The sequence below is a fragment of the Rhinatrema bivittatum genome, chromosome 5 (assembly GCF_901001135.1).
Source record: "Rhinatrema bivittatum chromosome 5, aRhiBiv1.1, whole genome shotgun sequence".
Classification (NCBI taxonomy): Eukaryota; Metazoa; Chordata; class Amphibia; order Gymnophiona; family Rhinatrematidae; genus Rhinatrema; species Rhinatrema bivittatum.
In genome coordinates, this window is record NC_042619.1 from 341,428,903 (window position 1) to 341,446,891 (window position 17,989).

At 42.9% G+C, this 17,989-nt stretch overlaps 1 protein-coding gene across 1 annotated transcript in view; it reads right to left on the reverse strand.

The window, feature by feature from the left end:
• The window catches only part of LOC115092958 (E3 ubiquitin-protein ligase HERC2-like), a 2,733,734-nt gene that overhangs the window by 2,265,260 nt on the left and 450,485 nt on the right, over positions 1 to 17,989 (reverse strand). The window contains 4 exon segments of the mRNA XM_029604466.1: positions 3,862 to 4,040; positions 12,559 to 12,650; positions 12,653 to 12,682; positions 12,768 to 12,996. Coding sequence (XP_029460326.1) covers positions 3,862 to 4,040; positions 12,559 to 12,650; positions 12,653 to 12,682; positions 12,768 to 12,996 — 530 coding nt within the window.

The window sequence follows — 17,989 nt, forward strand, 5'->3', positions numbered from 1 at the left end:
TACAGGAATTTAAAATCGTTCATGCAAATGCGTAGGTACTAATTAAAATACACCTTGCTTGTGTATGTGTGCCCCTAATTTTAAGCAGTTACACAAGTAAACATTAATCGCATATTTTGCCTTTAGATTTGTCGGCTTTTACATGCACAAGTGAGCACATTTTAAAGCATCCGCGAGTGAAGGAAATAATCTGTTTGACCAAGTTGTCTGCCAGTTTGTCTACTCTATTTAGGTCACCAAGATCCCTCTGGTTCTTCAGTGTACACTCCCCTCAGTTTACCCAGACCCCCTCACTCAGTCAGGTTTTGCCTATAACGACTTTTTTTTTTTTTTTTTTTTTAAGACTTAAACCCAATCAGGAGCACAAGTAAAGATGCACAGCTAACAATCCAATGTGCGCTGCATTCGTCAGATTTAAAATGGGATTCATGCACATAAATGTTGGCCCTGCCCTGGAATGCCCCTGACCCACCCCAAATCCACCCCTTTTTTCTGCGCATTTGGCTGCTCATGCACGTGCATATTTCACATAATTTGCTGGTTTTAAAATAAGAGTTGCTCATGCTTGGCCCTTATACTCATGTATATGGGCCTTTGATTGTGAGCAACTTTTTTAAAATTTACCCCAAGTTTAGATGGTTAGGCTTAGTAGGTGTGTGATGCCAAAAAAATAAAACGTACAAATATATGCCCAAAAATAAACAAATAGCAGGAGCTCAGTGTTGTGTCTCCGCCCTCCTTACCTCTTTGGCACCTCCCTCTTCGCCCGCGGAAAGATTGGCTGCTGCGGCGTCCTTCTGCCGAAGTCCTCCAGCATCCCCGGACCGGCTAGACGCTGCAACCCTCCATGTTTCCTAGAGGCCTAGGGGCGCGAAACTCAGGGGCGTCCCCCTGAGATAACATCACCCGCAACGGATATATGAGGTTTTAGAATTTGCTAACAGATTGAGTTAGCAAGGGTTACTCTACATAAACTACTCTGCCTCCTCGGACTTACCAGGGGTACCAGCTCCTCGGGGGCCTCGCTCTCTCCTTTGTTTTTCAGGTGACAGTCTGGAACCGGTACTCGCTCCTCGAGGGCCCTCGTTCCCAGACTTGCTCCGTATTCCACACATTAAGAAAGGTGGAAAGAAGGGAAAACGATTACCGGCAGGGTTAAAAGGGAAGGGGAAAGAAGCTATTTTAACCAAAAGATCTTCATTCAAAAATTGGAAGAAGGATCCAACAGAAGAAAATAGGATAAAGCATAGACGTTGGCAAGTTAAATGTAAGACATTGATAAGACAGGCTAAGAGAGAATTTGAAAAGAAGTTGGCTGTAGAGGCAAAAACTCACAGTATTTGCTTTTTTAAATATATCCGAAGCAGAAAACCTGTGAGGGAGTCAGTTGGACCACTAGATGATCGAGGGGTTAAAGGGGCACTTAGAGAAGATAAGGCCATCACAGAAAGATTAAATTATTTATTTGCTTCGGTGTTTACTGAAGAGGATGTTGGGGAGGTACCCATAATGGAGAAGGATTTCATGGGTAATGATTCAGATGGACTGAATCAAATCACGGTGAACCTAGAAGATGTGGTAGACCTGATTGACAAACTGAAGAGTAGTAAATCACCTGGACAGTAGTAAATCACCTGGAACTAAGAAATGAAATTTCAGACCTATTAGTAAAAATTTGTAACCTATCATTAAAATCATCCATTGTACCTGAAGACTGGAGGTTAGCAAATGTAACCCCAATATTTAAAAAGGGCTCCAGGGGTGATACGGGAAACTACAGACCGGTTAGCCTGACATCAGTGCCAGGAAAAATAGTGGAAAGTGTTCTAAACATCAAAATCACAGAACATATAGAAAGACATGGTTTAATGGAACAAAGTCAGCATGGCTTTACCCAAGGAAAGTCTTGCCTCACAAATCTGCTTCACTTTTTTGAAGGAGTTAATAAACACGTGGATAGAGGTGAACCGGTTTCAGAAGGCGTTTGACAAAGTTCCTCATGAGAGGCTTGTAGGAAAAGTAAAAGGTCATGGGATAAGCGGCGATGTCCTTTCGTGGATTGCAAACTGGCTAAAAGACAGGAAATAGAGAGTAGGATTAAATGGACAATTTTCTCGGTGGAAGGGAGTCGGCAGTGGAGTGCCTCAGGGATCTGCATTGGGACCCTTACTGTTCAATATATTTATAAATGATCTGGAAAGAAAGACGACAAGTGAGATAATCAAATTTGCAGATGACACAAAATTGTTCAGAGTAGTTAAATCACAAGCAGATTGTGATAAATTGCAGGAAGACCTTGTGAGACTGGAAAATTGGGCATCCAAATGGCAGATGAAATTTAATGTGGATAAGTGCAAGGTGATGCATATAGGCAAAAATAACCCATGCTATAATTACACAATGTTGGGTTCCATATTAGGTGCTACAACCCAAGAAAGAGATCTAGGCGTCATAGTGGATAACACATTGAAATCGTCGGTTAGTGTGCTGCGGCAGTCAAAAAAGCAAACAGAATTTTGGGAATTATTAGAAAGGGAATGGTGAATAAAACAGAAAATATCATAATGCCTCTGTATCGCTCCATGGTGAGACCGCACCTTGAATACTGTGTACAATTCTGGTCGCCTCATCTCAAAAAAAGATATAATTGCGATGGAGAAGGTACAGAGAAGGGCTACCAAAATTATAAGGGGAACGGAATAGCTCCCCCTAAAGAGGTTAGGACTTTTCAGCTTGGAGAAGGGACGGCTAAGGGAGGATATGATAGAGATGTTTAAAATCATGAGAGGTCTAGAACGGATAGAAGTGAATCGGTTATTTACTCTTTCGGATAATAGAAAGACTAGGGGCACTCCATGAAGTTAGCATGGGGCACATTTAAAACTAATCGGAGAAAGTTCTTTTTTACTCAACGCAAAATTAAACTCTGGAATTTGTTGCCAGAAGATGTGGTTGGTGCAGTTGGTATAGCTGTGTTTAAAAAAGAATTGGATAAGTTCTTGGAGGGGAAGTCCATTACCTGCTATTAAGTTCACTTAGAAAATGGCCACCGCCATTAGCAATGGTAACATGGAATAGTTTTTGGGTACTTGCCAGGTTCTTGTGGCCTGGATTGGCCACTGTTGGAGACAGGATGCTGGGCTTGATGGACCCTTGGTCTGACCCAGAATGGCATTTTCTTATGTTCTCTTCTGCCTGGAAGTCATCACTGCCAACTACATCAGTGAGTTACCATTGCTCTTCTCAGAGCTTTCCCTGGAACCAGGTACTCACTCCTCAAGGGCCTATACATTCCAGCTCCTGGGCTTCTACGAGACATTATGTGAGTGTTACCATCAGTTCGGTACATAAACTCTGCATACCCTGCCTACTCACTATATTTCAGTTTCTCTACAGCTCAGCCTCCAGGGATCGCTGTTCCAGTATCTGAGGGACTACAGCCCAGCCGGGCATTCCAGCTCACTACTGCCACCTCTGGTGGTTCAGTATACTGTCTAATAAAAGAACTAACTCTGAGCCTGACCAGAGGTCCCTCTCAGGATCTTTCCCTCCGGGGGCGTGGTCATCTGCCACCGGTCCAAGGATCCACCCACAACTCTCCTAAATAACAACAGATTGCTAATTCCCTAGCAGACTGCTAATTCCGTATGGAACACTCAAATAAATACCTTTCTGTGTAAATGGCAATTTTGTTCATAAGCAACAGACTCATTAATTCCGAAAATGAATTAACTTCAGTACAAGATTCATATAAAAATAAGAATTGCAGACCTTGTTATACCATTTTCTAAAAAACAAAACTTCTTTGCAAATTACAGATTTTGTTATGTATGGAATTTGACAGTATTGGCATTTGTTTACCTCAACAACTGCTGTATCAATTGTACCAGCGGCAATGTCTGTTTGCCAGCAGACTCATAGATCCCCGTGTTTATAATGTCTTTGTCTAGAGGAGTGCTGCTTCTGTGAAAAGCAGAGGCATTTGCTTCTTGTTCATCAATTTCCTTTTCTTTCTGTGCTTCTTTTTTTGCTTCAATATCCTACAGAATACACAAAATAAAAAGACAAAACTTTTAAGTACAAAGTTTATTTATTTAATTTATTTATTTGTTTTTATATACAGACATTCGATCGAAATATCACATTGATTTACATTGAACAGTTAGGTTAAATAAGATATGGGATTCTTATTTTTACAGAATAACATAAGAGCTTTCATATAAAGTGAATTAAGAATAGTAGTTACGTGATGGTTTAACAATACATTGACAGCATGGTTGATAAACTTACATAATTAACAGTGAAAGAAATAGATATACATAATAAACAGGAATAACAATATTAAACAAAATAACTTATAGATTCACATTTTAAGCAGTAAAGTTTCCTTTTGTAATGGAAGGTAGATCCCAGGATCTACCTTCCATCAGCAGGATGTAGTCCTCACATATGGGTGACGTCACTGACAGAGCCCTATTGCGGGAAAACTTTCTGTCAAAGTTTCTAGAAACTTTTGACTGGCACTGTGAGGCCACTGAGCATGCCCAGCATGCCATGATATTCTCTGCCACAGGGGTCTCACTCTAGTCTCGTATGTAATAAGCTTTAGCAAAAAATAACATAAAAGGTATGAGACCCAACTCCGCAGGGTGGTGGGTGGGTTTCATGAGGACTACATCCTGCTGTCCTGGGATAACACCTATTACAAGGTGGGAGGAGGCAAGATGGCGGCATAGGCGGGTCATAGACCGCATCGCTCCGGTATTTCCTCAAAAAATTCTTGATTTTCTACTGAGATATGCCATCAAAAAGAAAAGGTAAAGTGAGGATTTTCCCACCTGAATCCTTACCACCTCCGGGGCAGCTTGACATCGTGCGGTTTATGCGCCAGCTGGATTTAGTGGAGGGAGCCGGGGAGTCCGGTGTGAGCCCTTGCGAGAGAGAGCCCTTGCGAGAGAGAGCCCTTGCGAGAGAGAGCGGGGAGAGAGAGCGGGGGAACTCCCTCAGCCCCAATGCCAGGCCGCCTCCGGCACAGTGTGACCCCAACCGAATCTCTCCCCGGTCGCAGGCTGATGACGTGGCCGGGGCGACGGGGGGAGGGGGGGGGGGGTTGGAGAGTGATTCGGAGCAGAAGGCGAGAGCGAAGGAAGCCACCTGAGAAGGCAGTGTCCCGGTCGGAGAGGCACCTTGGAGGACTCCAGAGATGGTGACAAGCCCTGGAGGAGGAGGAGAAGGGCTGCTGCCAACTGGACTCCCGATTGTCAAGCCGCCCGTCGCTGAGGGTGAGTCCCTGTTCCTAACAACTAGACCGGAGGCAGTGACGCTTGAGTCACTGTGGGATTTGATGGCGGGCCAGGGCCAAGCTATAAAGAGACTTGAAAATAAAATGGACTCTCTGAACTATAATTTTCAACAGAGAATATTAGAAGTACAGACTCAAGCCAGCGAATTCACAAACAAAGTTACAGAGGCTGAAAAGAAAATTCATACTCTTCAAACTGTTAATGCAGCTGTGATAAGAGAACAAATGGCCTGCTCTAGGCGTTTGGAAGTCCTGGAAAATAACATAAGACACCTCAATTTGCGTGTATTGAATTTTCCTAAAATAGCTGGAGAAATACCGTTTCTTACTTTGAAGAGATTATTTAGGGAAGGTTTGGGTTATACAGAAGAAAATATGCCCTCAATAAATTTTTGCAAATTTGTGAATAACAAACCTCCCAATTTAACATCTACACCTGCTCCACCTATACCGTGAACCTGACCTGTTTTCTTGAAAACTCTGAGACAGATGTTTGGACAGAAGTACACTATTAGTGGCTTTATAACTGTACAAGACTTAAACGGAGTTATGAAAAATTACTTTCGAAAGTTTCCCCTATTATTTTATGGTCAGGGCAATACGTATCTATCCTGATTTAGCACAAATTACTCAAATCAGAAGGAGAGAATTCCTTACTTTAAGACAGGATGTTATTTTGCTAGGCTTTTCATTTAAGCTTCGATATCCTTGCAGATGTACTTTAAGGAATGTTATTTTCTTTCAGGTTGATCAACTTCGTCAGTTTGTAGATGCCCGTAGGCCCATTACATCATCCCCGGCTGATACGGGGCAGTTGTAAAACTCAAAGCTTCCAGCTAGTCCTATGTTAAAGCTATGTTTTTAGTTAATATATTTCCAAAGTTCTCTTATTAATTTTCCTTGCCTCCACTTATAGTTAGGGATTGCTGTATTGAAATAATGATAAATGTTTAAATAAGGGTATGGTAAAGGAAATACTAAGGTTTAGTGTAATTGCCTGTTTATTAAGAAACTGGATTTTCAAACATTTAGTATATGGAAATAGGTTTTTCTTATTTCGCTAATTTGAATTTATTTTCTGTAATTCAGTAATCTGTGACCATACCTGAAACATCTTTTACTTTGTTATAAAATGAAAATGAATAAATAAAGAATTTAAAAAAAAAAAAAAAAAACCAAGGTAAGCAATTTTGCTTTATCCCAGGACAAGCAGGATGCTAGTCCTCACATATGGGTGATTAACAAGCTAGAGGCCGAGTCATTTTGTAGTGAAGCAACAGTGAAGTATTGTTGTTGAAACGAGTCAGCCGAAGATCACAGTAGTTGGATGTAGAAGGAGTTGGGATTAAACTGGGAACAAGTTCTTTAAGACAGATTGTCCATAGGCAGAATCTTGTCATCCTTCTTTGTCCAAACAGTAATGAGCTGCAAAGGTGTGAAGAGAACTCCATGTTGCTGCTTTACATATGTCAAGGATTGGCACTGAACGATAGTGTGCTGAGGTTGACATTGCTCTTACTGAATGTGCCTTTTACTCGCCCTTGGAGAGGAAGACCTGCTTTTTCATAGCAAAACTGTATGCAATCTGCTAACCGGTTGGATAGAGTATGTTTACCCACTGCTTTTCCCGGTTTGTTTGGATCATAAGAGACAAAGAGCTGAGCACGCTTACAGTCCCAAGGTATGTAAGGCCCGTTCTCCTTGATGAGAATGAGGCCTTGGAAAAACATGGGTAAAATAATGGATTGGTTCAAGTGGAATTCTGTAACTACCTTGGGAAGGAATTTTGGATGTGTACGGAGAACCACTCTGTCATGTAGGAATTTCCTGTAGGGTGAGTAAGTGACAAGTGCTTGTAAGTCACTAACTCTTCTAGCTGATATAATGGCTATGAGGAAGATAGTCTTCCATGTGAGAAATTTAAGATCACAGGAATTCATGGGTTCAAAAGGAGAACGCATGAGTCTTGTTAAGACCAGATTAAGGTCCCATTCTGTGACTGGTGGCCGAATTGGTGGTTTAAGTTGAGTTAAACCCCTCATAAACCTACTGACAAGAGGTTGTGTGGATATTGGTGCATCTCCCATCTTGTTATGGTAAGCTGAGATTGCACTTAAATGGACTCTTACAGATGAAGTCTGGAGACCAGAGTTTGAAAGATGGTATAAGTAGTCTAGTAGAGAAGTAGTGGGGCAGATGAAAGAATCAATATCCTGTTGTTTGCACCACAAAGTAAACCTTTTCCATTTCGAAGAATAGTTCTTTCATGTGGAAGGCTTACGTGAAGCTATAAGTACTTGAGATACATTGGTTGAAAGATTGAGTGGTTGTAAAATCAAGCTTTCAACATTCATGCTGTCAGGGATAGGGATTGAAGGTTGGGATGGCGCAACCGACCCTGATCCTGAGTTATGAGAGTGGGAGCTACTCCCAGTCGAATTGGATCCCTGACTGAGAGGTCGAGAAGTTTGGGAAACCATACTTGTTGAGGCCAATATGGGGCTATGAGTATCATGGACCCTTGTTCTGTTGTAGCTTCACAAGAGTTTTGGTTATGAGCGGTATTGGAGGATACGCGTATAGAAGGCCTGAGTTCCAAGGGCGAGCAAAGGCGTCCTTGGCTGGCTGGTTTTTCTGTTTGTGTAGAGAACAGAATTTGTCCACTTTGTGATTCAGATGTGACGCAAAGAAGTCTATCGTTGGTTGTCCCCCAACGTTGAAATATCCTGGTCGCAACTGCGGGATCTAGGGACCATTCGTGTGGTTGGAACTGACGACTGAGTCGATCTGCTACTACGTTGTGAATACCTGCCAGATAAGTGGCCTGGAGAAAACACTGAGTGGTGCAGGGGCCCAGCCCCAAATCTGTGCAGTTTCTGACAAAGGAGATACGAGCCCGTACCTCCCTGTTTGTTGATGTACCACATGGCAACTGTGTTGTCCGTTTGGATGAGAACAGTCTTGTGTGAAAGGCAGTCCTTGAATGCATGTAGTGCATAACGTATAGCTCGTAGCTCCAGGAAATTGATTTGAAACGTTGCTTCGAGCTTTTTCCAAGTACCTTGGGTTTGGAGGTTGTCTATGTGAGCTCCCCAACCCAAGGTGGATGCATCTGTAATTAACGTTATCTATGGGACTGGTTGTTGGAAGGGTAGGCCCTTGCGCAAAATGTCCTTGTTCACCCACCAAAGTAGAGATGAACGTAGCTGGTGGGTTACTTGAATTGGAGAATGCAGTGGTTGAATGGCTTGAATCCATTGTGATCTTAAAGTCTATTGTGTTACTCTCATGGCGAGCCTTGCCATAGGAGTGACGAACTGTGGAGGCCATGTGGCCTAGTAAGGTTAGAAACTGATGAGCTGTTGCTTGTTTGTTTGAGTGAATCGAGTTTGCCAACAAGGAAAGTGTTTCTGCACGATCCTAGTGTAGAAAGGCCTTTGAATGGATGGTGTTCAATTCTGCTCCTATGAATTGAAGCAGGTGAGATGGAGTAAGATGGGACTTTTGATAATTGATGAGAAAGCCCATCGAATGGAGTACAGTAATTGTTTGAGAGAAGCGAGAGCTCCTTGTAGAGATTGACCTCTGATGAGCCAGTCGTCTAGATATGGAAACACATGGACACTTTGTTTGTGCAAGTGTGCTGCTATTACTGCCAGACATTTGGTGAATACTCTGGGAGCAGAGGCAAGTCTGAAAGGTAGTACTCTGTATTGGAAATATCGTTGACCCACCATGAAGCACAGGTACTTGCGATGAGGAGGGAATATTGGAATGTGAGCGTAAGCGTCTTGAAGATCCAGAGAACAAAGCCAATCTCATTTTTGAAGAAGTGGAAGCATGATGCCTAGAGAAACCATCCTGAACTTTTCTTTCCTTAGAAATTTGTTGAGATTTCTGAGGTCTAGGATGGGACGAAGGCCTCCGGTTTTCTTTGGAATGAGGAAATAATGGGAATAGAATCCTCTGCCCCTCTGAGACCGGGGCACCGGCTCTGCAGCCCTGGCTTTCAGAAGGGTGGATAATTCGATTTGTAATTGAAGCATGTGATTTTCGCTGAGATGAAAATGACTTGGAGGAAAAATCTGTGGGAATTGAGAGAAACTGAGTTGGTAACCTCGAGATATTATTGACAGAACCCATTGGTCTGATGTTATTGGTATCCAATTGTTGTAAAATCTGGATATCCGGCCTCCCACTGGAAGTTCTGGCTGAGGATTGGAGAAGTAGCTGAGTTCTCTGGAATTGGTTTCAAAAACCACCAGCTGGCCCTGTCTGCGGAGCAGGTTTGAGGCCTAGTTGCCCTCGGCTGTCTTGGTTGCGGTCTTTGTTGAGTCCTAAAAGGTCTGGCACAAGATGTAGGAGGATAGTATCCTCGTTGTTTATAAAAAGGCCTTCTTGTGTCTTTCCGTTTGAGGCCTACGCCCAGAGTGCATAGGGGGATCTTGCGGAAGGGAAGAAAGCTGCCTCAGTGTTTCAGTGTGCTCCTTTAGTTGAGTCACTGCATCTTGGACCTTGGATCCTCAAAAGTTTGTCTCTCAGGCAAGGGAGACCACTAGCTTATTCCTGAACTTCAGGTCTAAGGTCTGAGGCCTTAAGCCATGCCCATCTCCTGGCGCTGATTCCTAATGCAGCTACCCTTGAAGCTGTTTCGAATCCATCACAGGCCGCATGGACTTCATGTTTCCCGGCCTCCAGACCCTTGTGGATGATGGTCTGGGCTGCCTCTTGGTACTGAGTTGGGAGAGATGGAACAAAATCTTGTATTTGCTTCCATAAGTTTCTCTGATAGGAAGAGATTCTAGAGTTCAAACATGGCTCCTTGATACACTTTGCAACCCAGGGAATCCAAAACCGGTGGTCTTTACCTGGGGGATTCGATGAATGTGTCCTTATTATGGTGAGGGAGCTGTGACTTCTGATACCCAGGAGCAGATTGTACTAGATATGTACTGTCCATTCTCCTGTTAACTGCTGGAACGGAGCAGAGATGTTCCCAGAGATGATGATGTAATTCTAAGAGAACATCATGCGCTGGTATGGCTACAACCTGTTTTGGAAGGTCAACAAACTGAAGTACCTCCAAGGTTTGTTGTCTGGTGTCCTGCTCTGTTACTAATTTGAAAGGAATGGAGTCCGCCATTTCTGGACAAAGGTGGTGAAAGTAAAATCTTCTGGAGGAGATTTCTTTCGGGGATCTGGTGGTGATGGCTCAGTCATAAAATCCTCAGATGATGTGTCTGAGTTCATGTCACTCCAAGTATCATTCTTGGATTTGTTGTGGAGGTGCTGAAGTCCTAGGTGGAGGAGGAATGCCAGAAGGTCCTGGTAATGGATCTTCAGGAGATGAGTCCTCAGGATTTTCTTCTCTTGGATTAGAGGAAGAGAATCCAGTAAATCTTGATACCTTTCATGATGATTTCATGTAGTGCTGACTATGGGTGTCCTGGAGCCCCAGGAAGGAGTGGCACCGTTGGTGAAGACTTCGGCATCGAAGAAGTGATTAATGTCTTCGATGTTTTCCTAAAAGTCACCATAGTTGTTTTGTCTTTTCTTCCTTGCATTGGTGCAAGTGTAAAAATTGGCATTGGTGCCGGAACAGTTAGAGCCATCGACATCGGCATGGTGTTCGGTAAGACCAAAGGCACAGACTTCAGTATCGATAGTGGCATTGAGGTCGTCTGTGGAATCGACATTGCCACTGGCATCGGGGTGTCCCCCGGCATCGGGATTAGTCCCTGCATCAGTGATATCACCGGTATCGATGGTTCCATCGTTATCGGTAATGTTACCGGCATCGGTGATGTCACCGGTGTAAGTGACATCACCGGCATCGGCACAGTCGCCGGAATTTGTTCCTTCAGGGCTTGCATTACTGCTTGCTTGATAAGCATGGACAAGTCCTGTGATGCGGCTGGAATGGTCGGCGGCGGTGGAGGAGTAGATGGTAACTCTTGCGATGGTTGTATCGGTTCCATCGAAGTAGGCCCTGACGGTGCTGGTGTTTCTTTGTGTTTTTGCCGCTTTGTTATCGGTTCTACCGGGGAGAGAGTTAACGTTAGTGTCGGGGCATGTCGATGTCGATGCTTATGTTTAGGCCTTTGCTCGATTACCGACCTTATCAACACAGTCAACGGTGTTGGCGAGGTCCCATTGCCTGATCCCTCCAGACGACATTTCTTCAGCAGGACTTTTTTGGTGACTCCAGCTGGGGATGATTTTGTCGACGTCTAAGGGGAAGGAAGGAGTTGGTGAAAAAGGTGCTCCATTTTTTCCTGCCTAAGTTTCCTTCCTTTAGGGGTCATCTCTGCACACTGTTGGCAGGATGAAATATGTTTTTCGCCTAAACAGACGACACACTTGTGGTATGGGTCTGTGATAGACATGGTCCGATTGCAAATCGGACATTTTTTAAACCCAGAAGCCATGTTTGTATCTACAGCTGTCGATGAAAACGGGGGGAAATTTTTTGAGAGAAAAAAATTGTTTTTACTTACTGTAAAAACGATGTGAATTTCTCACCGTCCGGTGAAAAAGTGAGAGTGAGATCCCTTATGGGAGAAAATTTGTGAAATTAATGACTTTCAGTCAGAATAGTGAGTAAAACTCACAGGGCTCCTATCTCCACGATGCTTACAGCAGCACGGAAAACCGGGGAAGGAGACTAGAGTGAGACCCCTGTGGCAGAGAATATCATGGCATGCTGGACATGCTCAGTGGCCTCACAGTGCCAGTCAAAAGTTTCTAGAAACTTTGACAGAAGGTTTTTCCCGCAATAGGGCTCCGTCAGTGACGTCACCCATATGTGAGGACTAGCATCCTGCTTGTCCTGGGATAAAGTGAAGTACTTGCGCTGGGGAAAAACCGCCAGCACTGAACTGCCCAGACACTCAAGTGCTTGGGCTGGGGACAAACTGGTCAGCAGGTAACTGCTGTCTATAAGGAATGGTACTGAAGAGAAGAACCAGAGCTATTCCTGACTCAGATGTGCTTTTAGCCCTTATTCCAGCAATGCTGGTCGTAGGATCCTGCAGAGGGAACCAGCCTGGGGAAGCTCATCAGTGGAATTCAGCCCAATGGGTCCCTACATTTTATTAAAGTAAAAAAAAAAAAAAAAGGACAATCTTAGCTGCATACATCAGGTGATTAAGACAATACCACCATTTTGGATTTAATTAATTTAATACATTTTTAACCTTTGATAATGCATGCTAATTGTAAGCATTTAGTTATAAGTGACTAAATAAAATCTACACCTGAATTTCAGCGATGATAGCAGCATTCAGTGCAGATTCCAAACCACCATCAGCCATCAAACTGCTCACTAGAAGATCTATCATAAATCGGCGCCTGGACTTACATTCATTTCATGTCCTAACACTAAGAGAAAGAGAACTAGTTAGAAAAATTAATGTTTGAAAGCAAAGTTTGAAAGCATAAGTTGTCTCCGTTTAACATACTCTACCTCCACTGGGAAGAAGGGCTGAGAGAGCCCTTGCTCGCTCTTCTGCTGTTGGCAGCAGCACTGACCACCCAGTCTGCAGTACAGCCTGTGCAGTTGATTGTACAGTGTTCAACACACCGCCATTACTTGCCAATATAACTACAGTCTGTTTTAGGCTGTTCAACAGCACACTGCCTAAACCCAGCCCAAGACATTCTGGATCAATATGATGGCTAATGGCAGCATGCAACTAGAAAAAACAAAAAAAGAAAAAACATTTTAGTCTAAGTATACTTTAAGTTAAAATAGTCTGTAGACAAAAAAAAAACCACAAAGTAAACTGAGTAGTGCATGAGACTGCATTAAAATCTTTATGTAAAACTGTGAAGTTTTTCTTTTCAATAAACATTTGACATACAGGACTCTGACGCATGTCAAACAAATAGGAACATGCATTTAAACTCTTGATAGTTTCACCCAAAACTTGATAAGACAGATATTCAGTCAGTCGGCTAGCAATTAACTTATCCAGATAATCAGTGGATCTTATTTGGGTAATACTGCCCTGAATATACCTGGATAAAGTTAGCCAGACAGGCATTTAGCCCAACCAGACTTACCTGCATAATTTTATACAGACAGCACTGAAAGTCAGCACTGCCCAACTAAAGATCTGTCACATCCCCCTGAGAACACTTCCAGACCCATCTCTTATGCAGATACATTTTTTGAGTGACAATTTTCCAGACAAAATGTACCCACTCAGTAAGGGAGTCATTTCAACCCCAAAGGTGCCATCCCATTTACTTTCCTTGTTTCTTTCAGCTTCACCAGGTATTCTTTCCTGTTTTTCTTCATTTTGAGATCTTTGTATTTTTTGAATGCTGATCTTTTGTCTATTTTTTTCAGTCTCCTCCTTTGACGAACCATGATGTATGTTTTTTATTATTGAATGTTTGTTCTTTTTTTTTAATGTATTTGTAATTTTTTCTCATGTGAACCGCTTTGATTGTATTAATGATATTGTGGTAAACAAATAATATAAATAATACTTCAAATCTACACTGTCAAAAATGTTAGAGACACCCCTCACCTGACCCATTCTGTTATGTTGTGATTCATAAACAAAGTGAAGCAAATGATTGAATGAGGAAGAAATGCTAGAGCAAACTGAAACTGAGTAACACATCACTAAGACCTGATGGTATTCGCACCAGAGTTCTGCAGAAACTCCAATATGAAACTGCAAACCTATTGTGATTAATCTGTAACTTATCATTAATATCTGCCGCTGAACCTAAGAAACTAAGTGCAATAATGTTTTTTAAAATTGTAGTGATCTATAAGGCTTCTTCTTCGCCCCAGTCATCTGCATAAATATATTAAGGGAAAACAAAGTTATATTACAATCAGGAAAGAAAAAAATGGTTTATGCTGTTGAGTCTGTGCTGAGGATCTACTGCAAGCTCACACGTAAATTTTAGAAGGAGGGCGCGTGCACTCATAAAGGCGTGTTTGGGCATACGCACAAAGATACACTTAATTTTATATTGTACGAGCAAGTACATGCTTATTTAAAATATCCCTGCTGCACATATGTATGCAGCCTTTACACCACAAGTGACCATATTGGGTGGGTGGGGGAGGGGGGGAGAGAGAGAGAGAGAGAGAGAGAGACACAATCTGAAATTATATATCCCCCACTGTAAGAGAGGCACTTTCATCTCAGGGTGGGTTGGGGGGGGCAGTGTTACAGTACAGTCTTTGTGCTCTAAACAGACCAATGTAATACCACCACCCTCCAAAACCCACCGTGAGTTTAAAGTGCCCCTCTTACAGTGGGAGATATATAGAGTGTCAGATTGTCTCTCTAACAGTCTCTCTCTCTCTCTCCCTCTCCTTCCCTGGTCCCTCTGGCTCAAAATCTCCACTTGAAACTCATCAAGACCAGTAGTAAAGTTATGTAGGTAACATGGCGCATGCTGCCATGTTCGGCCTTTGCAAAATTTGGGGGTTACACGCGCACGCCTTGGCCCCACCCCTCTTCTGCCTCCTTATTCTTGACACACACACTTCCCCACTTCTTAAAATTTGTGTTTCTCGCATGTGTATGGGGCCGTTTTTTGCGTGAGCAACACTTTTAAAATCTGCCTGTCAGGAGGGGAGAGAATTGCCAGAATGCAGTGACCTCATTGTAAGCATGCCATGGTTTAGGCATGCTCTCTCTTGGTGGACCAGGGAGAAGTGCTGCTTCTGCTGTGGTAGACCAAAGTGGGGAGGGAGCTTCTTATTTTGCAGCAGACTGGACATGGGAACAGCATCTGCGGCGTTCCACAACCAGGAAAGCTACCAGGAGGTGTTCCTGCTGCTGCAAGGTCCTTACCCAGGCAGAGCAATCACAGCTGTTGCCCACTGGAAGAAAAGAAGTGGTGAGGATCGGGAAAGGAATGGACAAAGAGGCCAGAGAATGGGGAAGTGGAGGGGAGAGATAGAGGAGGTGAGGAAAAGAGAATAAAGGAAAAAAAAAGAGTAAAAATGTAAATAAGCAAATCAAAACATGAGAAAAAGAAAGGTAAGCTAAGAAAAACCACACAAATACAGAGAAAAAATAAATGAGAAAAATAGCAAACAAAAGTTGGGCAGATTGGGATGGAGTTTTCTCAGTTCCTAAAAATGTTTGGCTGGCATCTAAATTTTTGAAAACATTTTTCAGGCCCTTACCGATGTGGAGTGCAGTATGTGTCTCTGTGTTTCTCTGATGTACTTTGGTCTGTCTGCCTGTCTCTTCTTTCTCTGTCTTCTGTCTGGAGGTGGTATGTCATTTGTATGTGACATACCACCTATCTGGAGGTGGTATGTCCACTTGTAAACCGAGGTGATGTTCTTAAGTGCAGCGGTATATAAAAAATCACTAAATAAATAATAAATAATAAATAAATGTCTGTGTTTTTCTGTAGGTGTGGTATGTCTGTGTTTCTCTACCTCTCTGGATTGTTTTAATTTGTCTCTCTCTGTGAGGTGTCTGTGTCTGCATGCGGGTGTCTTTGTATCTCTATTTCTGTCTGGTTATGGGGTATCTGTCTGAGCGTGGGGTCTCAGATTTGAACAGGACTTGTATCAGCAAGTCAATGGCACTGGCATGTGGTATCCACATGGCTCCACCATACACCAACATTTTCATGGCAGAACGTTTCCTCAACTCTTACACCCAGAAGCTGCTCCTCTACCTAATATTCGTTGATGACATCTTCATTATCTGGACTCATGGACTTGAAGCACTTCAAGAATTACACCAAGAATTCAACAAACTCCACCCTACCATCAACCTGAGCCTAGAACAATCCACTCAGCAAGTCCATTTTCTGGACACCACTGCCCAAATACATAAATACATAAAGGATATGTTAAAGTTCCTTTAAAGTTCCTTTCATTTTTCCTCTTGCTCCCAGTTGCACTCATCCCCTGTTTTATTGTAACGTAACTATTTTATGTTTAAACACCTATTATTTATTTCGTTCATTGTTCCTTTTGTCACTCCACTGTTTATTGTAAACCGGCAATGTGTGGGAAATATGCGCTTGCCAGCAAGCCATTTCAGGGTTTATTAAACACTAACTTCCCTTCTCCCTGACATTTGCCTGAATAAAAGCATCACTTGTGCTTAAGTCTCTGCCTGGGAAAGGATACCTGTTGGCCCTGAATTCCTGAGGGAGGGGCTGGGTTTTCCCTAGTCAGAGGCAGGACAAAGTCAGGAGGTATAGATTTCAGCAGCCAATGAAATGATCCGTGCACACCCCCTGAGCCAAAGCCAATGGTGTAATGACTCTTCTGTGCTATGGGAAAGTAGCCAATCATGTAATGACACATCATCTGCCTTTGTATGAATGTACAATAAAAGGAAGAGGCTCGGGAGGACAAACCCTCTTTGCCCTCTTTGCCTTCCCTCCTCCTGCCTGCCATGAATGCTGCTGTCTGATGCCTATTCATTACCGCAACAGGCATGATGTGATATCCTCACGAATGCCGGTATAGAAAAAACTAAAATAAAATAAAATAAATTATACCGAAAACCCGCTGATTCCAGCTTCCACTCACCCCCACTACCAAGTCTATTGTCTACAGCGAAGCCCTATGATATAATCACATCTGTTCTGACTCATCAGAAGGGACTCCCATCTCAAGAATTTGTAATGGTTTACAAATGTTGTTTCGTGTAAACCAAAGTGATGTTTCGCTTGTAAACCGATGTGATATGTATTTTACATGAGGGTCGGTTATAAAAAGTTCTCTAAATAAAATAAATAAAAACTGACATTTTTGGATTAAGTAGCCACCCAATGAGTAAGAAACATATCAATAGAGCCGAACAAATACGCAGGAACAGACTACGACAGGATCCTAGTTGAAACCAATGGAACATTATCATAGGATGCTCAACTCATCCTGGACAATGACACCACCTTCTCACAGACCGTGGGTGGCAAACCTATCCTGGCTTACCAACAGCTCCCCTCAACCTCAAACGGATACTCACCAGCAATCACAAACTGTACAACAATGACACAAATTCAAGTATCAGAGTCTACCAAAAACCAGATGCCAATTTTGTCCACATATTAACCCAGTCAACACCATCACAGGACCCAACATCAACTACATCATCATCGGCTCATTCACCTGCTCTTCTTCCAATGTAATATACACCATTACTGGCCAGCAATGTCCCTCTCCTGTCTACATAGGACAAACAGCTCAATCCCTAAGGAAAGAATAAATGGACATAAGTCTGACATTAAAAATGGTAACATCCAGAAACTAATAGGGGAACATTTCAAGCTTCTAGGACATCTTCTATCTGACCTCAAGGTTGCCATACTCATGGATAAAAACTTCAAAGGAACACTCCAATGTGAAACTCATCAAAAGAATTAACGCTATCACCCTAGGTCTGAACAGAAACAATGGCTTCATGACTCAACTGTTATCAGATCATTGTGTGTTTTTACACTTACCTCAGTGATCAGTAGTAGGCTACCCTATAATACTATCAGCACTCTCTCCATACCACGTCCTGCCTAATCAAATGCTTTCTCTTTGTTCTCCTACCGCGACCACCGCTCCAGCAGCCCACCTCCGGAATGCCCACTCGACCCGTGACCTGCAGCCCGACACCGGTCCAGACCGCGGCATTCACCGACGCCGGACCAGACTGCAGCCCTCACCCCGACCACCAGACGAGGGAA